Source organism: Zingiber officinale, chromosome 1B (assembly GCF_018446385.1).
Source record: "Zingiber officinale cultivar Zhangliang chromosome 1B, Zo_v1.1, whole genome shotgun sequence".
Lineage (NCBI taxonomy): Eukaryota > Viridiplantae > Streptophyta > Magnoliopsida > Zingiberales > Zingiberaceae > Zingiber > Zingiber officinale.
The window spans coordinates 141,642,483-141,668,465 of NC_055986.1; the positions used below are offsets into that span (position 1 = coordinate 141,642,483).

Consider the following 25,983-nt stretch of genomic DNA (forward strand, 5'->3'; position numbering starts at 1 on the left):
TTAAGGTTGTTGAGACAACCAATTATCTGGACCAATAAATTTGTCGCTGACGAAGTGGCTAATGCTTTGATTATTTTTTAACCAACTCACTCTTCTTGACTTATCTGAGCCTGGTCCCAAGCAACCTTGTTCTATGATCGTTGTGTGGCTCCTGACATTAGATATAATATATATTTTTTAAAAAAATAGTAATTTAAAAAAAATTAAAATCAAAGGCCAATTAATTAGTTGAAAGCTCTTACTCATTCGGAGAGGCATACCATCCCTGCCAACCTTGAGGTTGAATATTTGCAGGCATGTATGTCTCAAAGAAAATCACAGTGGACCATTCATTCCATGCTCTTCCAAGGTAAGTGCTCTCGTCCGAGGTACGAATGATGCAATACTTGAATACGAACCCAGTTGGGGAATTTTGGTTATCCTTAGCATTTGCGATCAACCAACCCTTTCCATTCGAATGCAAAGTACATTTCTGCATACAGTGAAAAAAATAAAGTTAATTAGCTTTAATTCTTCAGCTATTTTTAAATTTCATTGAGCATCTTAATTATTATATATACATTAATATTGTCATCGATAGACTTTGAGTAATTAAAACTACAACTATGTGTCCAGAGACTATATATACCTCGTATATGGATTGTGCAAAGCCAAAAATGAAGTCGACACTGCCCTCGATCCAACATCCGTAGTAAAAATGACGACCTAGGTAGTCACACAAGGTGTCTTGGTGGCCTAAGAAATGACACCTATAGAAGGAATTCCTATCTCCCCCTACTAGTGCTGCCTCTGCTACTTCAGGCGCCTGATAATTCCAGTTATATGAATTCTGCATCCAAAAGAGCGAGATAAAAGTTTACATGAACCCATGGATAAGTTCTTATGTTTGTACTTGATTTCCAAAGCTTTCCCTATGTACATACAATATTACATTTCTTTTACATATTTATTGTTTTAAGTCCATGCATATTCTATATATACATATATATATACTAGAAAGGTTTGCAAAAGAGTTCTCACCGAAAAAGTAATATCGCGAGCAACAAAGTCACTGGCATAGACGATGAAGGTTGCACAATTCTTAGTATCACCGTGATCATTCCAGTCGATTATAGTGTTGCTAGCACCTTCGCCTTGGAGAACAATAAATGGTTTTGACGCCCTTATAAGAACCTTCTCCCTACCACAAGTATCGAAAATAAAGTATTCATAACTTTGGACAAATGTAGAACTTAGGAGAAGAGACGATGGCTGTAATACCTGTAAGTTCCTTGCTTTATATAAATTTGAACCCACTGTTGATTGCCATCAGGAATGGAATCAATAGCAGATTGAATAGTTATGAAATTTCCATGCCCGTTCTGATCAACAGTAATGAATTTGGAGATTGAAGCAGCTCCATCTATGCACACACAGCTGCTCAATGCCAATAATAGCATAAACAAGATGAAGGAATAATGCATGATGAATTTAAAGCAAATTTAGTACTGAACACTTTTATGCAAGTCTGAAACTAAGATTTTGACATGTATATAAAGAGTTCTGGTTGACTGGATTGAATTTAGTTCTGGAAGGAATGAATTTACAATATTTTTTCACCATGAAGAATTTTTTAAATGTAAGCAAATAGCTAAATTAAACCGGATGAAAAGTAGGTAAGGTATAATATTTGGATCAACTTTGTCCATAAAGTCTAAAGCAAGATTTTTATGAATAAATTTCAAGTAATAATAATAACTCACAATTTTGGAAACAAATTAAAAAAAAAAATGGTGCAATCCGATCCATGGAGGATTGTGCCAACTGTTTAATCGTGCTATCTACACCATTACGTGAAGAATTGGACGGAAATTTAATTAACATTTATTATATTCCATTTTATTTATTTGCAAGCATTAATTAACAGGGTCATTTTAACTCTATAATATCTCTAAAATTTAAAATGAACCATTACTTTATTAAATTTCTATAATTATTTTTTACTATATACCATATCATATATTCTAAAATTTCTATTATTTTTTTTATTTCTCTTCTATTTTTTATTATTATATTTGAAATAATAGAGAGTTTAAGAAGGAGGGAAATCAAAAAGAAATATTATTTTATTTTTATAGAGAATTAAAAAAATATTATTAAATTTAGGATAGTAATTAGTTTTTCATAGGGTTGTATGAATGCTCTGAGGGAGGTTTTATCCAAAGGGATTCAAAAGTTATTCCTTACAACAACTAGTTAATATATATATATATATATATATATATATATATATTAGAGAAGAATAGGTCAGCGCATCTTTTATTGTTCATATCCTCCGAGGGTACCGGAGCTAAGGGACACCCTTCCTCCCTTTGGCTTTGTACTACCATTGACTACCTTAACACTGCTGAAGCAACTTGCAAAGTTACACTAATTTATACGGGCTTCGAGATTGTTTTCTCTAATTATTAAGATCCTTCAGTTAAGGATGATAATCGATCGGATTCTATATCCTCCATATCTATATCCATCGAGTATATGATATCCAATGGACATACCCATACCCATTAAAGGATCAAATATCTTCTATAGTTATAATTTTTCTTCTTTCTATCCAACTATTATCACTGAATAAAAATATATTAAAATTAACATCCTCTCTCTCTCTCTCTCTCTCTATATATATATATATATATATATATATATATATATATAATTAAAAAATAAATTAAACATCTAATATAATGTTCCCCTAATATCAACAAAAATAGTCATTTGATTTTAGAAAAAAAATCTTTAATATATGTATATATATTATTTAATTGGGTATTCGAGTCGGGTATTGGGTATTGATAGTCCCTCCATGTTGGATCGTGATGTTTCGATAGAGGGGGGGGGAGGGTAAATATCGATTACAAAAAATTCTTTCGAAAAGAGTTAAGCGCAGCAGCAAAAGTAAGCAATGCTAACACAGACCAATTTTACTTGGTTCGGAGCATGTGTCAACTCCTACTCCAAGGCTTGCACTCGTTGAGTGCTTTCGGTGGGCAATCACTAGCAATTCAAAAATTATTACAAACTAAGTGCTGAAATGCTAATGAAACTAAAAGCAATACCGACAAAGGAATAAATCGAAAAGGAAAAAGTACGTTGTCGGAGCTTCGTTAGTGTCGCAAGAGCGTAGTGCAGCAAAGCATGCAGCAGAGCAAGCAGTAGAAGATCTTCTTGTCAGTTGTTGTTTTTAGGCTCCACCTCTAACTCTCCTTTTATATGAGGCTCGGGACGCCCCGGATCCCTTCCGGGCGCCCTGGTGAGACGTGGCAGGTCCAACCAGCGAGCTCCACATGGCGACGACTCTATCAGGATAGAAATTGCCTCACGGGCGCTCGGATCCCCTCCGGGTGCCCGGACCACCTTTCTTCAGAGATTCCTTCTCCTGCAAGAAAAGGTTAGTCCGAGGCAAATATATAATATGTTTCCTGCAAAACAAAGTGTTAGCACAGTTTATAAATTCAATATCAAGAGTATGACTTAGATTCCATCTTTCCGAGACCGGAATCTAGTCACGATCTCGACTTAGATATCTGAAATGGATCTAAGCCGGATCGACGCCTAATGTTCCCTTCCCGGGAACGCGTCCTCACAGTTACTCCCTTCCAGTGACTTACCTTTACTTACCCGCCAGACGTCCGGTCAGCCCTTCGACCCGTCTGGACTTCTCGCCAGCTATCCGGTCAGTCCGTCGACCTAGCTGGACTTCGTGCCAAGCGTCCGGTCAGCCCGTCGACCCGCTTGGACTTCGTGCCAAATGTCCGGTCAGCCCGTCGACCCATTTGGACTTCGTGCCAAGCGTCCAGTCAGCCCGTCGACCCACTTGGACTTCGTGCTAGACATCCGGTCAGCCCGTCGACTTGTCTGGACTTCGCCTACACATTCGGTCAGAGTGTTAGATCACGACAAAGCTAACTTAACCTAATTTGTCATTCATCAAAACCTGAGTTAGACCGTTAGTGCTAACCGCACCAACAATCTCCCCCTTTTTGATGGAATGATAACCTGGTTAAGTTAGTGAAAAGATATGCGAGTGATAAAACTAGCATAATTTTTAAGGTTTAAGTTAGTTTTTAAATTTGGCTTTTTGTTTGCTCTAACTTAACCACCTATCCCTCCCCCTTTGACATTCATCAAATAAGGACATAAGGCAAGTAATCAATACAGGATTCAAGTAGAATAAAGGTTGTAAAAGAAAACGATGTCAAGCTAACTTGGGGGTGTTTTTTAAATTTCACTATATAGTAACTTAACTTTTGTAACATAACTAGGTTTTTGAAAAGTGGCTAATTGTAGCAAACTAACTTAGTAATGAGTTAGGACATTTTGAGATAATTTTTGCAAAATTAATTTTCAAAATGAATTTGCAAACTTAGAAAAAAAATTTCAATCAGAAATTTGAAAAGCTAATTTTCAAGTATATAAGTTCCAAATTTTAAGATCAAATTTTAAATTTTCAAAGTAAGTTTCAGCTTTGAAACACTTTTCAAACATAAGTTTTCAAAATCAAAATTTCAAGGCTAAGTTTTCAAAACTAGATTTATCAAAAAAAAATTTCAAACATAAGTTTTAATTTTGACACACTTTTCACACATGAAAAATCAAGAATTTCAAATCTGAGTTTATAAAAAATATTTACTTTTCAAAATTGATTAAAAATAAGTTTGCAAAAGATTCAATTTTCAAAATCTTAGTTTATAAAATCTAATTGAAGAAGTTAGTTTTATGAAAGCTAGTTTTCAAAAATGGGTTTAAAAATAATTTTAATAAAGCAATTTTCAAAAATTGATTTCAAAATATTTTTAGTAAAGAAAAATAAGTATGAAAATGATTGATCCTCCCCCTAAACCTGACATTCAAAATAGTTATCCAACCAATTAGATACTTACTGACTATCAGAAGATAGCAGCTTTCACTTGGTTAGTCAAGTTAAGTTCATTGTAATCAGTTAGTGTTTGACTAAACTGAATAACTTTATAACTTGATCAATGTATGTTTTGTATTTAACGCCTAGACTTATATCGATGCATTGATATAAGCATCTTAAGTCCAAGTAACTGGCCTATGCACCTCACCCCTTTCTATGTTCGTCAATCACAAGCAAGGTAAAACTAGGGTGTTGGTGAGATGCTCAAGTACTAGTCCTAGGGGAACATGATTTCTAAAGGGATTTTTCTAGTCTAAGGCTAAAATTATTTTGAAATTCTAAAAGTAGGAAAACACTTTTAACCTAGAATTTAAAACAGTTAATTTTAAAATAGTTTTGAATTTTGAAAATCCTAGTCTATTAAACACATCCCTAATTTTCTACGCAGATTGCTAAATTCACTTTCAGGGAGTGGTTTTGTGAATATGTCAGCTAAATTGGACTTGGACTCAATGTATTTGAGTTTAATGTTACCTTTAGTAACATGATCTCTGATAAAGTGATGCCTAATTTCAATGTGTTTAGTTCTGGAATGATGCACTCGATTTTTTGTTAGGTTAATTGAGCTAATGTTATCTGTTGGAGCAATCCCAATGGTTCGTGGAACCATGTGTTTTGGTGTTTGGGCAAAGGGTTTAAGTTAGGTTTACCCTCGTTATTTGATATGTGTACTTGAGTTGTGCAGGACTGCAGGTGACACATGTGACTCAGGTTGACGGCTTCGGGTCCGAAGAAGGATGACATTGAGGACAAGCCGCGGGCTTGAATGCATCTGAGGGATCGTGGACAAGGCAGCAAGGACAAGGGCCGAGGGAAGCGACTTCGAGGCATACGCGAAGGATGGCATTGGAGACAAGCCACGGGCTTGGATGCATCCGAGGGACGAGAGCCAAAGGAAGTAGACTTGAAGGCAAGAGGTCAAGGCTGCAAAGAAGAGTCAAGTGAGTCGTGAGGGTCTGAGTGCGAGTGAAATGTACTCGGAATGGGAAACCCTAAGTTTAGGGTTGTACCAGTCGACTGGTACTGGGACCAGTCGACTGGTGGTGAGCACAGAAGCATTCTGTGCCCGAAATGGCTGGGATCAGTCGACTGGTCATGGGACCAGTCGACTGATAGATAGCCATTGGAGTGCCGTTGGGCTGGCACCAGTCGACTAGTGCATGGACCAGTCGACTGGTAACGGGCAAATCAGCAAGGCTGATTTCCCCAAGCTCTATAAGAAGGAGCTTGGTATGGCCGGCCAAGGCGACGAAATTAGACTTGGTTAAAACCTAATTAATAGTCACAAGAGTTCTCAAGTGCTTGTGTAATCCAAGAGGTCTTGGTGAGTTTGTGGTGAGGTTTCTCCACCCACAAGGAGCGACTTGAGATAGCCGGAGTTTGCCGGGGGCTAATCCACCGATGGATAGGGATCGTCCACCTCAAGGACAAGCCGTGGAGTAGGAGCCCTAATCTCCGAACCACGTTAAACGAACGTGTTAGCGGTTTGCTTGCTCTTTCTTATAGTGTTTAGCTTTCTACTTGTTTGTATTAGTTTGTATTTCCGTTGCGCACTAACAACTGTAGGGTGAAAGCGAGTATTTGGGGGTGCCGTCTATCCAACCCCCCTTCAAGCGGGCCACCGATCCTCCAACAAGTGGTATCAGAGCGAGGACGCTCTCCATTGGACTAACCGCCAAGGAAGCAAGAAGATGGCCTACTTGATAGAACCACCGAAGTTCGAAGGACGAAGCTTATGGGACATCACCTTTTGGATGGTGAAGATGAAGAACTTCTTCGAAACAGATTGGGACACAATGATAGTGGTGGAGGAACCATTCGAAGTCCCTAAAGACAAGAAAGGGAAGAAGCTCCGACCACGACATTGGACGAAGGAGCAAACCACACGATCGGAGGCAAATTCAAAGGTAATATCAATATTGATTGAAATTTTGCCTTCTAACGTGATAAATCGTGTAGGTGAATACGAGAACGCCCACGAGTTGTGGAGCAAGGTAAAGAAAGTTCTAGGAGAAGAACTTTTGCCTACACATGATGAGATAGAGCCCAAGGAGATGGGCTTAGTAGCTCAAGAAGAGGAGGAGGAGCAACCGGAAGGTGATGAGCACTCAACTTCCGAGGAGGAAGAGAAGGATGAAGAAATGCCATCCATTAGTGTGGATGAGGAGACATCCTCAAAGGTTGAGGAAGAATCCAAGACAAGTGAAGAAGAAGTCTTGGAAGTCAACCTAGTGAGTACCTCCACCGAAGCAAAGTCAAAAGATCACATCGTGTGCTTCGGGTGCAATGAAAAGGGACACTACAAGAGTAGGTGTCCTTTGGGTAAGAAAGAGGTATATCCTAAACTCAATTCAATTCATTTTGAATCTAATTTGAGTTGTAGGAAGAAGAAAGAGAAGAAGCACATTAGATGCTTCACCTGTGGTGAAATGGGTCACTACCACACCAAATGCCCAAGGAAGGGAGAGCTAAAGAAATTGACGCATTTGAAGATATGGGAGAAGAAGAAGAGGAGCTCAAGTCAAGGGGGAGCTTCAAGGGTAAGGGAGGTATACCCTAATTTGAAATGCAATGCAAATTCTTATGTTCCCATGCATGCTAGGAAAAATAATGATTATCATTATGTACCCATGCAAAATTTTGGTTTTAGATATCATGATAGGAATAGGGTAAATGTCGATCAAAACCCTAGGAGACCTATGCATGATAGACCTAGGCAAGTTAAATTCTCATTACCTAAGGAGAAGAAGGTAATAGAGAACCAAGGCATTAATCCCAAGAAGGGGAGACATATGCCTAGAAAGGGTAGATCTAGGAATGTCCAAGGTGGACATGTTGACTCTAGGTTTAGGAACCTAGAAAGGGAGAATCAAGCTTTGAAGGCAAAGCTTGATGGTTTAGAGAAATTCCTTAAGAGATTCACTATTGGATCTAAGGGATTAAGTATGGTGTTGGGGAGTCAAAAACCCAACAATGATAGATCGGGTTTGGGATACCGATCTAGTGTCTCCAAGGTCAAAAGGAGACCATGTGCTAGGGTGGCACATGATAAGGGCAAGGGAGAGTCATCCAAGGCCAATGAAAAGAAATATGCTAGGGTTGCATATGATTATGGCAAGGATGATGTGTCCAAGGTCAAGAAGATAAGGAGATCTTCTAAGGGACATCATTGTGGTTTGGTCACAATAGATGAGTCACCTAGGGAGGTGACTAAGGTAAAGAGCTCTAGGGGGAGCTCCAAGAGTCAATTTGGGACCCATGGTCAATGGATCTCAGGTGGGTTCTACTTGGGGGTCTAGAGGAGCCATGGAGTGTGCCAAATGGTTTAGAGACGGATTTGAGTCTCAAACCTAGGGATTTGGCACACATGGATTGTGTTTCATGCAAGAAATATGACATTTGGGGTCATATAGCATGATAATTGGTTTTGGATGTATAGATTCCATACAAACCAATGCTAGGGATGCATTGTGGGTTGGTATGGGTAAATACATCAAAAGGAAGCCAAAATTAGGACTTTAGGTCAAGGTTCAATTGAACCATTTAGCTAGTTTTAGATTTTGTGTCAATCTTGGGATTGGTAATAGATACATTTTGTAATGTATTTTTCCCAAGTAGACAAGGGTACAATAGACCTCTTTACAAAATTTGGGAATTTTTGGAGGTCTAGGGAATTTCTAGTGCATTTCTGAAGGTGGCCTGAAAAGGCTGATTTTTTCAGAAATAGGGTACCAGTCGACTGGTACAGATACCAGTCGACTGGTAACAATGTTTTTGAGCACAGAATGGTTCTGTAAGCTCATTTTGACGAGGACAGTCGACTGGCACTTGGGGCAGTCGACTGATACCAGTCTGAAACTGTTTTCAGCATTGGTTTGTGACCATGTCAACTCACCTAGATGTATGGGATCCAAGAGGGATTAATACATGAGTTTAGGGTCAGTTTGGATGATAAGTTTTCAACAATTGGGATATTGTTGGAGAACTTTTTGGATGTTAGGCAAAGGGGGAGAAGTAAGGTTTAATTGGGAAAACCTTAAGTGCCTTGCGTAGGGGGAGCCTTGGGATAGGTTCTTAAAAAGCCCGTGGTAAAATCCTAGCTCATTGGGGAGTTTAGGTGTAGGGGGAGCCTTGGGATAGGTTCTTAAAAAGCCCGTGGTAAAATCCTAGCTCATTGGGGAGCGTAGGTGTAGGGGGAGTCTTGGGATAGGTTCTTAAAAAGCCCTGTGCATTGTTTCGGCGGAGTAAGTCCAAGTGTGTAGCCTTGGCATCGTAAGTCCATTCGGCGGAGTAAGTCCAAGTGTGTAGCCTTGGCATCGTAAGTCCATTTGTATTAGCATGTTTATTTGCTATTTGTTTTCCCTAACTTAAACGTATTGCCAAACACTAAAAAGGGGGAGATTGTTGGAGCAATCCCAATGGTTCGTGGGACCATGTGTTTTGGTGTTTGGGCAAAGGGTTTAAGTTAGGTTTACCCTCGTTATTTGATATGTGTACTTGAGTTGTGCAGGACTGCAGGTGACACATGTGACTCAGGTTGACGGCTTCGGGTCCGATGAAGGATGGCATTGAGGACAAGCCGCGGGCTTGAATGCATCTGAGGGATCGTGGACAAGGCAGCAAGGACAAGGGCCGAGGGAAGCGACTTTGAGGCATACGCGAAGGATGGCATTGGAGACAAGCCACGGGCTTGGATGCATCTGAGGGACGAGAGCCAAAGGAAGTAGGCTTGAAGGCAAGAGGTCAAAGCGGCAAAGAAGAGTCAAGTGAGTCGTGAGGGTCCGAGTGCGAGTGAAATGTACTCGGGATGGGAAACCCTAAGTTTAGGGTTGTACCAGTCGACTGGTACTGGGACCAGTCGACTGGTGGTGAGCACAGAAGCATTCTGTGCCCGAAATGGCTGGGATCAGTCGACTGGTCATGGGACCAGTCGACTGATAGATAGCCGTTGGAGTGCCGTTGGGCTGGCACCAGTCGACTGGTGCATGGACCAGTCGACTGGTAACGGGCAAATCAGCAAGGCTGATTTCCCTAAGCTCTATAAGAAGGAGCTTGGTATGGCCGGCCAAGGCGACGAAATTAGACTTGGTTAAAGCCTAATTAGTAGTCACAAGAGTTCTCAAGTGCTTGTGTAATCCAAAAGGTCTTGGTGAGTTTGTGGTGAGGTTTCTCCACCCACAAGGAGCGACTTGAGATAGCCGGAGTTTGCCGAGGGCTAATCCACCGACGGATAGGGATCGTCCACCTCAAGGACAAGCCGTGGAGTAAGAGCCCTAATCTCCGAACCACGTTAAATGAACGTGTTAGCGGTTTGCTTGCTCTTTCTTATAGTGTTTAGCTTTCTACTTGTTTGTATTAGTTTGTATTTCCATTGCGCACTAACAAGTGTAGGGTGAAAGCGAGTATTTGGGGGTGCCGTCTATCCAACCCCCCTTCAAGCCGGCCACCGATCCTCCAACATTATCAATTAAGACTTTTACATTTGTAAGGTTCAAGTTAAAATCTTTTAGGGTGTGCATCATCCATAATAATTATGCAACGCACTCTCCTATAGCTATATATTCTGACTCAGTTGTGGATAGGGCAACACAGTGTTGCTTTCTACTAAACCAGTTGACAAGTGATGGACCCAGTAATTGACATCCGCCACTTGTGATTTTGCGATTTAATTTGCATCTAGCATAATCTGAGTCAGAGTACCCTATTAATTCAAAATTATTAGTCCTAGGATACCAAATACCTACATTTGTTGTTCCTTTAAGGTATCTAAAGATTATTTTGACTTGAGTCAAATGAGATTCTTTAGAACATGTTTGGTATCTAGCACACATACTAACTGTAATTAAGATATCTGGTCGACTTGCAGTTAAGTATAGTAGACTACCTATGACACTCCTATAGTATTTTAAATCAACTGATTTTCCATTTGGGCCATCATCTAGGATTGTATTTACTGCCATCGGTGTTTTTATCTCTTTGGTGTTTTCCATTCCAAATTTTTTAAGTAATTCCTTAGTATATTTTTGTTGATAAATGTAGTTACCTTCATTTGTCTGTTTGATTTGTAATCCTAAAAAATAGGTTAATTTACCTACCAGACTCATTTCAAACTCGTGTTCCATTAAACTTATAAATTTATCTAAAAATTCTGAATTTGTTGAACCAAAGATTATATCATCGACGTAAATTTATGCTATAAAAATATCTTCTTTTATTAATTTGACAAATAGGGTTGGGTCAATTTGACCTTGGTTAAACCCTTTAGAGATTAGGTAAGAAGTTAGTCTTTCATACCATGCCCTAGGTGCTTGCTTAAGTCCATATAAGGCTTTCTTCAATTTATAGACATAGTCAGGGTGTTCTAGACTCTCAAACCCAGGTGGTTGTCCTACGTAGACTTCTTCTTTTATTAGTCCATTTAGGAATGCTGACTTAACATCCATTTGGTATAGTCTAAACCCTTTGTGTGATGCATAACTTAGTAACATCTTAATGGACTCTAGTCTAGCCACTGGGGCATATGTTTCATCATAGTCAAGTCCTTCTACTTGACTAAACCCTTTAGCAACTAGCCTATCCTTATTTCTAGTAATTTCTCCAGTTTCACTTAATTTTTTTCTAAATATCCATTTTGTTTCTATTATTTTCTTATTCTTGGGTGGTGGCACCAAGTCCCAAACTTCATTACTCTCAAATTGAGCTAATTCTTCTTGCATAGCTATGACCCCGTCTGGGTCAAGTAGTGATTCGACATGGTTTTGGGTTCAATTTTTGAAATTAAGGATATTTAACTTAGATTTCTAAATGATGATCTAGTTTGAACCCTAAGATATGGGTAACCAATTATTTGATCAGTTGGGTGATTTGGGTTGACTCTTATAGTTCTAGGGGGTTGACTCTCCTGAGGTTGTTCTTCTTCTTCATGACTTAGAATTTCGTTGGTTCCTTCAGAATTATTATTTTCTTGAACAAATTCAATTGGTTGAAGTTTTGTTTGTTCTAGGTTTTGTTTGGATTCTTCAAATTTCACATTAGTAGTTTCTTCAATTCTTAAGGTAACCTTATTATAAACCCTGTAGCCTCTACTATTTAGGGAGTAGCCTAACAAAATTCCATTTTCAACTTTAGAGGTGAATTTTTCTAAGTGTTCTCTTGTGTTTAAGATGAAGGCTGGGCACCCAAATACTTTAAAGTATTTTATATTGGGTTGTTTATTATAATAAACTTCAAAAAATGTTTTGTTATGGGTTTTAATTTAATTTTAATTTAAATTTAATTTAATTTTAATTCCTTAGTCATCTCACCGGATCTATGTTTTCAATCAGGGAATCCTATGGTTTTGTGAGATGAATTAGGTTCAATTTTTGAGTTTGTTTTTAACTTGTGTTAGATTCAGGTTTAACTTTGGGTCAACAAATAGGCGTTCTCTGGATAAACTTCTTGGCTAGGGTGAGTCACTTGGAAATCATTAGAGTAACCATGCTTTTGAGGTTTTCCAAATAGTCCTATCCACTGGACTTAGTACAAAACCTTGGTCTAACTGGTTAGGATCCATAAAGGGTAGCTTCGGTCAGTTCCACTTAGCCAAATGCACCAGGTCAAAGCCATATCTTCCTAGACATGCATAGACTAAGCTTCCCTAACGTACTATGATTCAAAATTTTACCAGTACCATTTTTCAAGTTAAACTTGAACCCTTTTTAACTAGTCCTAATTACCCTGTCGGGTAGGTTGGATAGGGTTACCCTGCCGGGTAGGTTAGTTTTGGAGGTGCCAGCTATTCTGGAGCCTCTCCCTGAATTAATGGCCGTTGATTTAATTTTTAGTTCTAGGTTTATGTCTATTCCTTTTATAATTATATTTTACTTGGTGATAGTTTAAATTTTGGTGAGTTCTGACATTTTTAGATTTTAAGTTTTTTTGTTTAGGTTTGTATTCTGGTTTTTGATTTGTTTTATTTGACTTTACGTAATATATTTTATCTTTAGGGATATAATATTGGTTAGGTCCTATTTGCGTGGTCAAACACGCTTTCGGAACCCAGGCTTTATTCGTTGGTTTGTATTGGGTTATTAATGATTTAAAAGTTTTATTTGAGTTCGACTTATATCCAAGTCCGGTTTTGTTATAACATGCTTTTTGATTGTTTAGGATTATGTCTAAATTTTTTGATCTAGTAGTAAATTTTTCTAACATATTTTGTAAATTATTAATTTCTAATTTTAATGATGAATTCTCCTCCTCAAGTGTTAGATCTTGAGTTGGCTATTATTTACAACTTGTTCCTTGAGGATTTGATTTTCCTCGAGGAGCAATTTATTTTCATTTTCTAATTTAACTAACTTATTATTTAAACAAGAAATAATTTTAAAGAACTTTCGGTTTAAGGTTAGGAATACCTCTTCAGAACCTTTGAAAACGAGTACGGACTCGTGGCTCGATTCGGGTTTGGACCCATCTTCCTATTCACCTTCCGACTCTGCTTCGCGGGCCATCAGCGCGAGGTGGCTCTGGTGCTTCTAATCTTCTACTTCTGATTTGTCCGAGGAGGAGTCGCCCCACGTCACTTTGAGGGCCTTCTTTTTGGTCAGCTTCGGTTTGTCGATCTTCAGTCTTGGGCACTTGTTCTTGTAATGCCCCTTCTTGTTGCATCCGAAGCACGTCACACTCCTCGATTCGGTTGGAGAATTGATCTTTTGAAGGTCCTTCTTGCTGAAGCTTCTTTTTCTAATGGTGAACATCTTCCTTACCAGGTTCACCAGGTGTTCTTCATCTTCAGAGTTCTGGTCAGAATCTTCTTCAGGTTCAGACTTGTTCTTCTTTTCTTTTGAGGAACCTGCAAATAAAGCTATGCCTTTCTCGACCCCTGCGTTAGTTTGCTCATGCAGTTCTAATTCATAGAAAATCTCATCTAGTTTTAATTTTGATAAATTTTTAGAGATCTTGTAGGCATCTATGATAGATGCCCACAAGCTGTTGCGTGGAAAAACGTTTAAGGCATACCTTATTAAGTCCTGGTTCTCCATTTGGTGTCCTATTGCGTGGAGTCCGTTGAGAATATCTTTGATTCTTGCGTGGAGTTGGCTGGCCGTTTCTCCTTCCTGCATTTTTATGTTAAATATTCTATTTAGAAGCAAGTCTCATTTTATTACCTTAGCGTCGCTGGTTCCTTCGTGCAGCTCGATCAGTTTGTCCCACAGCTCTTTAGCGTTTTTATGTGGTCCGACCCATTTTAGTTCTTCTCTTGTTAATCCGCACTGTAATGTGTTGATTGCCTTGTTCTCCGTTGATGCCTTCTTCTTTAAGTCTGCTGTCCATTCTTCAGGATCCAGTAGATTCCCGGAGCTGTCTACTGGTATTTTGTAGGCTTTTGTGACGCTAAGTCATTGATCGAAGTCTGTCTTTAGATAGACTTCCATCATTTTTTTCCAGTACGGGAAATCATCCCCGTTGAAAATGGGAGGTCGCACTGTGCTGAAGCCCTCGGTCTGTGACATTTTAATCTGCACACAAAAAAAACAAAGAACAGAGGTTCCAAGACTTGGTCTTGGATTAGTAGTGCGGGAAAAATTAAAAAATAACTAAATTGGTGTTGCACCAATTTAGATTTAATTACGACAGAAAGAGATTTCCAAAAAGGTAATGATAACAGTTTCGAACTTTACGAAAAATTGAAATCCAAAAATAAAAAAATTAAAAAGCAAATCATCCCCTTGTCTGATTGGTGGTTGCACCAAATCAGAGCGGTACCTGCTCTGATACCACTTGTTGGATCGTGATGTTTCGATAGAGGGGGGGTGAATATCGATTACGAAAAATTCTTTCGAAAAGAGTTAAGCGTAGCGGAAAAAGTAAGCAATGCTAACACAGACCAATTTTACTTGGTTCTGAGCCTGTGTCGACTCCTACTCCAAGGTCCGCACTCGTTGAGTGCTTTCGGTGGGCAATCACTAGCAGTTCGAAAATTATTACAAACTAAATGCTGAAATGCTAATGAAACTAAAAGCAATACCGACAAACGAATAAATCGAAAAGGAAAAAGTGCATTGTCGGAGCTTCGTTAGCGTCACAGGAGCGTAGAGCAGCAGAGCAAGCAGTAGAAGATCTTCTTGTCAGTTGTTGTTTTTAGGCTCCACCTCTAACCCTCTTTTATACGAGGCTCGGGGCGCCCCGGATCCCTTCCGGGTGCCCTGGTGAGATGTGACAGGTCCAACCAGCGAGCTCTACGTGGCGACGATGCGATCAAGATAGAAATTGCCTCCCGGGCGCCCGAACCTGTTTCGGGAGCCCGGACCTCCGGGCGCTCAGACCACCTTTCTCCAGAGATTTCTTCTCCTGCAAGACAAGGTTAGTCTGAGGCAAATATATAATATGTTTCCTGCAAAACAAAGTGTTAGCACAGTTTATAAATTCAATATCAAGAGTATGACTTAGATTCCGTCTTTCCGAGACCGGAATCTAGTCACGATCTCGACTTAGATATCCGAAATGGATCTAAGCCGGATCGACGCCTAATGTTCCCTTCCCGGGAATGCGTCCTCATAGTCATTCCCTTCAGTGACTTACCTTTACTTACCCGTCTGATGTCCGGTTAGCCCTTCGACCCGTCTGGACTTCTCGCTAGCTATTCGGTCAGCCCGTTGACCTAGCTGGACTTCGTGCCAAGCGTTCGGTCAGCCCGTCGACCCGCTTGGAATTAGTGCCAAATGTCCGATCAGCCCGTCGACCCATTTGGACTTCGTGCCAAGAGTCCGGTCAGCCTGTTAACCCGCTTGGATTTCGTGCCAGACATTCGGTCAGCCCGTCGACCTGTCTGGACGTCACCTGCACACTCGGTCAGAGTGTTAGATCATGACAAACCTAACTTAACCTAATTTTTCATTCATCAAAACCTGAGTTAGACCGTTAGTGCTAATCGCACCAACACTCCATACTCTCCTCCATTCGGGTCGGATATCGGATCCTCCATCGGGTTCGGGTGAAATTGTCATCCCTACCTCCAATCCTTGCCATTTCACCATTATCTTGAGCTGTAGGTTGAGGAACATTGAGAACACTAATTGCCCTCACTAGAGTGGTCACCATAGCATTGATGTGCGTAGATTATATACACTTTTATACATACTTTAACACACATTTACTTGTACTTCATGCGTATAATCTATGTTTATTGCACCCTATTTCATTATAAAGTCATACTTCCATTATATTTTGTTCGGATATCTACTCTTTACTTATTTTGATTGATATGACATGATTTGGAGCAAAAACGGAGTTTAAATGAAGTTGATAGCTTCTAGAGTGACACGGGCATGCAAAACTAAGTTTTCTTCATGTTCTGGCCGTGTGGCACCCACACGACCGTGTCAAGGCCGTGTGGGGGGCGTGTAAAGGTCATGTGAATGTCACACGACCGTGCGAAGGTCGTGTGGAACTTTCAGCACTGCAGAACAAAAGTAAAATGATCATAACTTAGTTCTCGGTTGGAGTTATGAGCCGTTTCTAGATATCAAAATGTAGATAACTTCAAGATCTACAACTCTTATGAAGACTTTAACCATAAAAAACCACGTCTTGAAGGTATAAAATGCGGTTCTATGTGACACGGACTTAGCACAGGGCCGTGTGGAATCCCTACACTGCACACCAAGAGTAAAATGGGCATAACTTTGTGCTCCTTTAGATATTTGGGTTGTTATTTGAACTAATTTGTAGATAACTTCAGGATCTACAACTTTGATGAAGACATCAACTAGAGAAAATCCCATCATGATGGAGTAAAAGACGTTGCAAAAAGACATAGTTATGCAGGGCCAATCAAGGGGTGTGTGAGCCACATTGCCATGTCATGCAAGGGGGTGTGAGCTCCACACGGCCATGTGAGCCACATGGCCCATGGCCGTGTGAGACACACGACCGTGTAATGTTTCCAGAGGATAAGAATGACATGGCCGTGTGAATCCACACGGTCATGCGAGGTTTCCAGAGGCAGAGGCAGAGTAGGTCGTGAAGATCTACACGGGCATGCAAGGGAAGCAGAAGCAGTGTGTGGCACGGCCGTGTCTCACACACGGCTGTGTGAGGTTGACAGAGAGGGGAGTGAGTGTAAAATACCGAAAATAGGCGAATATTAATAAGGGAATTTTCCGGAATTTTTGGAAATTTTCCGGGAATTTTTCGGAGCTCGTACGAATGAGTTAACGGGGATAAATACGGGGCCCGGAAAAAAAAAAAACCTGTTTAGGCGACCCGTTTAAGCGAGGAAATGTTTATTTTATATTCCTTTTCTTTTATTTCTTTTTATTTCCTTTATTTCCTCTCATCCTCGCCGATTCTCTCATCCTCACCGTTTCTTCCTTCCCACGCGCGACAACTCCTGCCCGAGCCCTCGCCGCGCGCCCGATCTCCTCCGTGCCCTAACCGCCAGCCCAGCGGTTCTCCTCTTCTTCATTTCTTCTGCCCGACGCCACTGCTCTTCCGCCGTAGAGCTGATTTCTTTCTCCTCTCTGTGCCTGTGCCCGCGCGAAGCCTCAGCCGAGCCAACTCTGGCCTATGCCCTAGCCGCCGGTGACGCACGGAGCAGCGCCGCAAACCCCCCGGTGCCCTAGTGCCGATCATCGTGCATCACCCTTTCTTCCTCTGCCCTGGTGTGAGTTCACGGCCAATTTTCTATGCCGGCACCCGAGCCTAGCGCCGACGCCGCCACCGGGTTTCTCTTCTTTCTGTGTCCGAACCCTAGCACTGACATTGCTGACAAGCTAGCCACAAGAACTCGCTGGCAGGAAGAACCAGCACCCCCATTTTTTTTGTCTCTGCCTAGATTGCCGGAATTCAGAAGATTAGGTACGTCTTCGGTTAGCAGTAGCAACTCAAGTTTTGGGGTTCCTTTCTATGCCTAATTCAATTGCATGATTTTTCTTTCAGCCGACCACAGTGCCCTAGTTGGGTGTACTGCCGCCGCTGCTTCTCTGCACAGTGCCGCCGTCGTTCACTCTATTGCTGGCCAGCCGAACCCTAGATCGTTGCTTGCTCACCTGGGCCTAGTTCCCTACTGCTGAAGCCTTTAACCCGTGCCCTAGCAGTGAGGTCACTTGTTCTAATTCCAGTAGCAACCATCTTTTGTAGTTGGATCATGTGCTAATTGTTTTTGGATTTCCAGCAGCCAGGTTTTCAGCTGTGTCAATTGGAAATTCTTCGACCTTGGATTTAAAAGGAATACATCCAGATTTTTAGGTGAGTTTAGAGGTGATTCCATTCTACATTGAATTTCATTAATAGTAATGGATAGTACCAGTTGATTAGTTGATATTAGATTTATAAATGTATTTGTTGTATTCCATTTGGATAAGTTAATTGATGATCCAATTGAGGTTTATAAATTTGGGTTTGTATTTAAGTTAGATTTCAGGGATTCGATTTAGCTAATTAAATTGTATATAATTAGCTAAACTTGTATGTCGTATTGATATATGACTTTGACGCGAGACGAGTATCTCAGAGTTGGAATTAGACCTTTCTTTTGTCGGAGGTGGGTACTTTGACTTATGTCTTTCGATATGCATAATAAAGTGTTTAACATATAGCAAGAATTGTGTTTTCCATTTGATTCGGTTGGTCACTACATGATCTGTTACATGTTGTTTGTTTATTTATTATGCACTGCATGTTATTATTTATCTGACCATACATGCTTTCGGTAGTGACCCAACCATGTGATACATCATGTTCAGGACCTAGGGTTTATATGATACCCTATCTGTTTGTGTACCTTCCATCTGATACATTGACTTGTGGTACACCTTTTATTTATGTATGGATCTTGCTATGCTATTCATGATATTGCCATGTTTAGAGTCATGCATCATCTAGCATGATTGCATGCTGTCTGCTCTATTATTGTGAGCGCATCGCCGATTACATGTATTGCACACACCACCACCCATGGATTAGTGGTATATGTGTGTGTGGCGGTTCATTGTTTGGCTCCGTTGGTCGAGGACTCGGCGTGGTGGCCCGGTTCCTCTGTTTGGCTCGTGGCATTTAGTGTAGCGGCGTAGTAGATGGTGGACTCTGTTTGGCTCCGTTGGTCGGTGACTCAGCGAGGTAGCCGACAGAGATATCCTCCCGTCATTGTGTACTGGAGATGAGAGCATTGAGCTCCCCATTTATGATTTGGGGTCGGAGGCAGAGTACTCAAGCGGATTCCGTCCACTCGATCCTTTGTCGGGAGCGGTGATGTCCGAGTCTGCAGTCACCATATGCATTTATTGCATTTTATTGTTGTGATTGCTGCACTTATATGCTGCATTTGTATGGATGCATTTGATTGACATACATACAGGATTATGATTTATTCGGTCTGACGACCTGTTACCTTTGTACCTTGATTCCGGTTAGTACAGTTATCTCCTGATTTCGTTTCAGTTGCATTTATTCCTTCTCGTATTCAGGAGACTGTACGCATGATTAGTGTTGTCTGTTATTTGTTTTATTATGCATATCAGTTGTACTTGCTGAGTGTTGGACTCACCCCGCCTCCATTGTTGATATATTTTCAGGTTGAGGCTGTCTGGAGCAGTTCCAGTCGCTGGTCCCCACAGCCTGTAGTGCTGGTCCCCATTTGCTGGTTTTTTAGTTATTATATTATTTTAGCTTTTCTCTATCAGACTTTGTTTTAGTCTTATTTTGGATTTTACATATGGATATTGTATGGAATCCTTTCGTTTGATGGACTTTTGGTATGATTTGGATTTTATTCTACTACATGTCTGCCTGGACGGCAGAAGAGGTGAGTTCGTCGGATTTGAGTTTTACGAGTGTAGTTGAGTAGGGTGGATTTCGAGTCAGAGTATTATTATTTGTGATTACTTTTATTAACTGCGTGGTTGTGACAGCCAGAGGCTGAATATCTATATAAACTGCGTGGTGATTGTTTTATTTGTGTTATTATTCCAGCCGCATGTGGCTGAGGTATATAGTGCTTGTACAAAAGTTTCAGATTGTCCGCCGTACAGGGGAGATGCTGCCGAAATTTCTTCGGACAGAGACTCCTCCGGGGCGTGACAATTTAGTGGTATCAGAGCAGGTATACGATACTTGCTGTGTGTTCTGGATTTATACGATCTTTGTTTTCGTATTATGGATACTTTGAATAATCTGATATCAGTTTATTGGGTATCAGCGTGCCAAAGTTTGGCGATATTTATTTGATTTTCGTGTGTTGGATTTTTGAGATTTATCTGATACCAATTTATTGGTATCAGAGCAGGGTGTGATACCTGCTTTTAGTATTCTGGATATGTTATACTAGCCCTAGTTGCGAGACATAATGGTCTAAGCAGTTATTTTGGGTTGCACGGATTTTTCCGTTTCGATTATGTTATGGACTTCCGTTTTGGATTTATATGGATTTCCGGTGTTTGTTTTCCTCATACGGAATTCCGAGGTCATTTTGGGGACTAGACAGCGACGGAACATCTCCAGACAGCAATTAGGTATGGTGTCATTTTGGTAATTGTTTATACCTGTAGTAATATCTGTAATATAATTTAACAGATATGAGGCGATCTACGCGTATTGCTGCGAGACGTGGTGCTGGACGAGCACGTACGAGGACCGCAGGATCTCTGGATACGCTAGAGATGCCTTCTGTTGGTGAGCCTGTCAGTCAGGGACAGACTCAGCCTACTGTGGGTGCGTCGGGCTTTCAGACCCCGATGGCTCCCTTAGAGGTACCTACCTCAGCTGCACAGACAGTATCCACTGCTACTGTATTTCCGGTACCACCAGGGGTACCATTGGCATTCCCGATACCAGTTCCAGCCCAGCCTACGGTGTATCCGGCACCACCGCCACCTGGGCCTACCGTGTATCCGGCACCAGCAGCCCCTGTGCCCCCAGTACATACAGTGTACTCAGAAGCACCTGCATTAGGGATACCGGCTACTCCACATTCGATACCATTGCCTACCGTACATCCAGCTGCGGCCACCTATATTCACCCTACAGTGCCACCGACATCATATGCTCCAGTTTACCCAGTAGTACCGGGAGTACCTCCTCCAGTATATGCATCGGTACCACCTGTAGCACCAGCTCCAGTGTTTCCGCCCGTCCCGACAGCCGTTCCGACACACCTCACTAACTTTGCTGCGGCACGAGCCAGGATTCCAGTGTTGGCAGAGTCGATGAAAAGTAGATTCACACTCTTCCGAGGAGACCGAGATCCGAGTGTAGCCTTGTCTTGGATTGAGACTATGGAGCGGACTTTCTTTTATATTGCTTGCTCCGAGTGGGAGAAAGCGGACTTTTCACTTACGGGACGCGGCGACACATGGTGGCTTACCCAGCGTTCTATCATCTGGTGGATCACTTGGCGTTCCATCATAGGCTTTGAGCGTTTCTTTCCACGAGCTTATCGGATGGCTCGCCGCAGGATTTCGAGTTTCGGCGAATAATCGGACGGATGGTGAGTATAATGCGAGTTTGTGATTAGCGATTTTGTCGAGCTAGTTCGAGGAAAGTTCATGTATGCATTCATTCAAAATGGATGGACATTTGCAACTAAGACTTGTCGGTCTTGGTATCACATCTTATGCGGAGATGTTGGACAGAGCCCTCATTATTGAGTCAGCTCAGCAGAGAGTTTTTCCGGATAGGAAAAGGAAGCAGCCGAGTCAGACATCTGGACAGATCCAGCAGCCTCAGGCTGCATCACAACAGAGCAGGCGTAGTCGATCAGATCAGGGTACATCTGGGGTATCACGTAAACCTCAGAAATCATGGCAGTCTTCTTCAGGACGTTTCCGGTCTTCCCAGCAGAACCGAAAACAACCCACCAGCGACATTCGCTGTTTCAGATGTGGGTCCAGAGATCATGTCACTTCAGTCTGTTCTCTGGGATAGTCAGTTTGCTTTCATTGCAAACTGCCTGGGCACTAGAGCCGAGATTGTCCGCAGAAGACTCAGCATATGACTTCCGGAGGGATGGATCATGGAGGACAGTCCAGTCAGTCCGGTACTTATCGAGGAGGGCGTAGAGCCCAACCTTTGCCTGGCCAGCAGCCGAGTGCTTCACATGCAGCAGCGGCATTTGGCATGCTTGGACAGGAGTACTCCAGTGCTTCCATAGCACCCAGAGTTCTGTTCCGGGACTTTATTATCCGACGCAGGGGCAGTATCAGATGCAGCCTCAGCCTTTAGGCCAGTACCAGACTCAGTCTCAGCCAGCTGCACAGTATCAGTCGCCGTCCTCTCAGTCTTCTCTGGCGCAGTATCCAGCACCGCCTCATTGGCAGGCTTCTGCCCAGCCGCAGCAGCCGCTGGCAGCGTTACCACCGCCTCCTCCATCAGAGACTGGACGTGTACATGCGATTACCAGGGAGGATGCACAGCGGGCCGACGGATCCATTTTTCACGGTATGGTTTCCATTTATTCATTCTCCGCTGATATATTGATTGATACTGGTAGTTCGCATTCTTTCATATCTCGTACCTTTATGCGGGAGATTGGTAGATTACCCACTTGCAGACCCCAGCGATTGATTGTCTCTCTACCGTCTGGTGATACTTTAGATGTCACCCAGGAGGTCAGAGGTTGCCCGTTAGATTTTGGCAACATGATAGTTACAGTAGATCTTCTAGTATTGGAGATGGTCGATCGAGTTTGATATCATTCTTGGCATGGATTGGCTGTCAGTATATCATGCTACCGTTGATTGCCAGACGAGGGTGGTCACTTTCCGGCCTCCGAACCAACCCTCGTGGGATTTCACTGGCATCAGAGATGATGGCATATCGATCATTTCGGCGATTCAGGCTCAGAAGCTGCTGTCACATGGCTGTCAGGGTTTTATGTTATCTATGATTAGTACTGAGGACAGCAGTAATTCGCAGCTCTTCGACGTTCCTGTAGTCCGGGAGTACCCAGATGTATTTTCAGAGGAGCTGCCAGGTTTGCCTCCTAAAAGGCAAGTGGAGTTCGCTATTGAGCTGATTCCGGGAACCACGCCGACATCGAAAGCTCCGTATCGAATGACATCAAAAGAGTTGAACGAGCTGAAGGTTCAACTCCAGGAGCTTTTGGACAGGGGATTCATTCGCCCTAGTGTTTCCCCATGGGGTTCTCCGGTTCTGTTTGTCAAGAAAAAGGATGGCACCATGAGGTTATGTATTGACTACAGACAGCTGAATGCAGTGACCGTCAGAAATAAATATCCTTTACCACGGATCGAGGATTTATTTGATCAGCTCAGAGGTACATCAGTGTATTCTAAGATTGATCTGCGATCCGGATATCATCAGTTGAGGGTCAAAGACTCAGATATTCAGAAGACAGCTTTCCGTACTCGATACGGTCATTATGAGTTTTTGGTAATGCCATTTGGGCTTACCAATGCTCCAGCGGTGTTTATGGACTTGATGAACCACATCTTTCTGGAGTATTTAGATCAGTTTGTTATCGTCTTCATTGATGACATATTGGTCTACTCTCATTCCGAGGAGGAGCACGCACAACATCTTCGCATAGTCTTGGAGATTCTTCGACGACATCAGCTGTACGCGAAGTTCAGCAAGTGTGCATTCTGGCTATCCTCAGTCGGTTTTCTGGGACACGTGGTTTCTAGTAGAGGTATTTCAGTTGATCCTCAGAAGATTGAGGCTGTCACTAGTTGGGAGCAGCCAAAGTCAGTTCAGGAGATCCGCAGTTTTCTGGGATTGGCTGGATATTATCGACGTTTTGTCGAGGGTTTCTCGCGTATTGCTATGCCGTTGACACGCCTTACCAGGAAGGGCGTGAAGTTTACGTGGACTAAGGATTGCGAGACCAGCTTTCAGGAACTGAAGCGGAGATTAGTGTCGGCTCCAGTTTTGGTTCTACCTTCTGGAGAGGATGGATTTGTACTTTACACCGACGCATCTCTTCAGGGTTTGGGCGCTGTTCTGATGCAGCACGGCAGAGTAGTCTCTTATGCTTCTCGTAAGTTGAAGGAGCATGAGAAGAACTACCCAGTTCATGACTTGGAGTTAGCTTCCATCATTTTTGCTCTGAAGCTATGGCGACATCATTTATACGGTATCACATTTGAGATTCTCACTGATCATAAGAGTCTCAAATATATTTTCACTCAGAAGGAGCTTAATCTCCGACAGAGGAGATGGATGGAGTTCCTGAAGGACTACGATTGTACCATTAGCTACCACCCAGGGAAAGCTAATGTGGTTGCCGATGTACTCAGCAGGAAGTCCAGAGCGACTTTGGCTTGCCACCGGACTTCAGTCACGGACTTGGTTCAGGGTTTCTCCAAGTTAGACCTTGAGGAGCAGGGATCTACAGAGCAGGGTATTCTGGTTACCATGGTTGCTCAATCGTCGATCAGGACGAAGATCCGAGAGGCTCAGGCTGGTGATCAGCATTGTCAGTTTATTGGCAGTCAGATAGCTTCTGGGCAGCAGACCGAGTTTACACGAGACGAGGAGGGTGTTATATACTTCCGAGGCAGATTATGCGTACCTCAGTCTCATCCGGTCTTACAGGAGCTACTTCAGGAGGCTCACCGTTCTCGATTTACGATCCATCCAGGCGGGACCCGTATGTATCGAGATTTGAGACGTTCCTACTGGTGGAACGGCATGAAGAAAGACATAGCGGATTTCGTAGCTAGATGTCTTGTCTGTCAGGAGGTGAAGGCTGAGCATCAGAGACCTGCAGGATTACTTCAGCGGTTTCCTATTCCTGACTGGAAGTGGGATCACATCACTATGGACTTTGTGGTGGGTTTGCCGAGGACACGACGAGGCCATGATGCGATTTGGGTAATCGTTAATCGATTAACCAAATCCGTGCATTTCTTAGCGATCCGGAGGACTGATTCCCTGGATCGATTGGCAGATCTATATTGTTGAGAGATTATCAGACTACATGGTGTTCCGTTGAGTATCATTTCGGATAGAGATCCACGGTTCACGTCTCGTTTAGTCTGCGGCGGGCCTTGGGCTACAGCTCCATTTCAAGATCTGACTTTCCATCCACGGCGGATGGACGGTCGAGCGGACCATTCAGACTTTAGAGGATCTGCGAGGTCATGTGTTATGGTTTTCGGAGGCGATTGGGAGGACCATCTGCCGTTGGTAGAGTTTGCTTACAACAACTTTCATTCGGCTATCCGGATGGCACCGTTTGAGCGTTGTATGGTAGTCGGACACCCGCCCTCGGGATGAGGTTGGAGAGGCCCGTTGTTGGGACCTCATAGAGTTCAGCAGGATGCCGAGTTGGACCGTACTATCGGACGGAGGATGTCGAGGCGCAGGACCGCCGTAAGAGTTGATCGGAGACGGAGACCACTAGAGTTCTCTGTTGGTGACCATGTATTTCTGAGTTTCACCCACGAAGGGTGAAGAGATTTGGCCTCGAGGTAAGCTAGCTCCGCAGTACATTGGCCCTTCGAGATCTTGGAGAGGATCGGAGCGGTAGCTTACCGGTTACCACCACAGGCGTACACGATGTATTCCATGTATCGATGCTAAGGAGATACGTACATGACCCGACACTTGTGCTGGCAGATATCCCAGTTCCAGTTCAGCCTGACATTACTTATGAGGAGGTTCCGGTACAGAATCTCGTCCGGAAGGAGCGTCAGTTGCGGAACAAGACTATCCGGCTGGTTAAAGTCGGATGGCAGCATCATTCGGATGACGAGGCTACTTGGGAGCTTGAGGATACGATCCGAGCTCGATACCCCCATCTTTTTACATGAGGTATCTGATTTATTTACCATTCAGCATTTATACTCTATACCTGTTGTTAGTGTTTGCTGATGGTAGATAACGAAATTTGGGGACCAAATTTTTATTAGTGGGGGAGAATGTAAAATATCGAAAATAGGCGAATATCAATAAGGGAATTTTCTGGAATTTTTGGAAATTTTCGGGAATTTTTCGGAGCTCGTACGGACGAGTTAACGGGGATAAATACGGGGCCCGAAAAAAAAAACCTGTTTAGGCGACCCGTTTAAGCGAGGAAATGT

The 25,983-nt window shown here is 42.4% G+C and overlaps 1 protein-coding gene across 1 annotated transcript; it reads right to left on the minus strand.

Annotated features, from left to right (window-relative positions):
- LOC122042872 (probable pectinesterase 55) lies at positions 1–25,470 on the minus strand. The gene is made up of 6 exons (XM_042603246.1): positions 25,436–25,470; positions 1,261–1,416; positions 1,021–1,180; positions 629–829; positions 261–472; positions 1–151 (listed from the first exon to the last, which is right to left on the minus strand). The coding sequence occupies exons 1-6, from the start codon at positions 25,468–25,470 to the stop codon at positions 1–3; spliced, it is 915 nt and encodes a 304-aa protein (XP_042459180.1).
- Between the last annotated feature and the right edge of the window lie 513 nt (positions 25,471–25,983).

What these genes read in the sequence shown, in the direction of transcription:
- LOC122042872 (XM_042603246.1), bottom strand. Translation starts at nt 25,470, where the DNA reads ATGGAATACATCGTGTACGCCTGTGGTGGTAACCG. An exon ending in ATAAAGCAAGGAACTTACAG is followed by an intron (nt 1,181 to 1,260) that starts GTATTACAGCCA and finishes TACTTGTGGTAG; the next exon opens with GGAGAAGGTTCTTATAAGGG. An exon ending in TTGCACAATCCATATACGAG is followed by an intron (nt 473 to 628) that starts GTATATATAGTC and finishes CACTGTATGCAG; the next exon opens with AAATGTACTTTGCATTCGAA.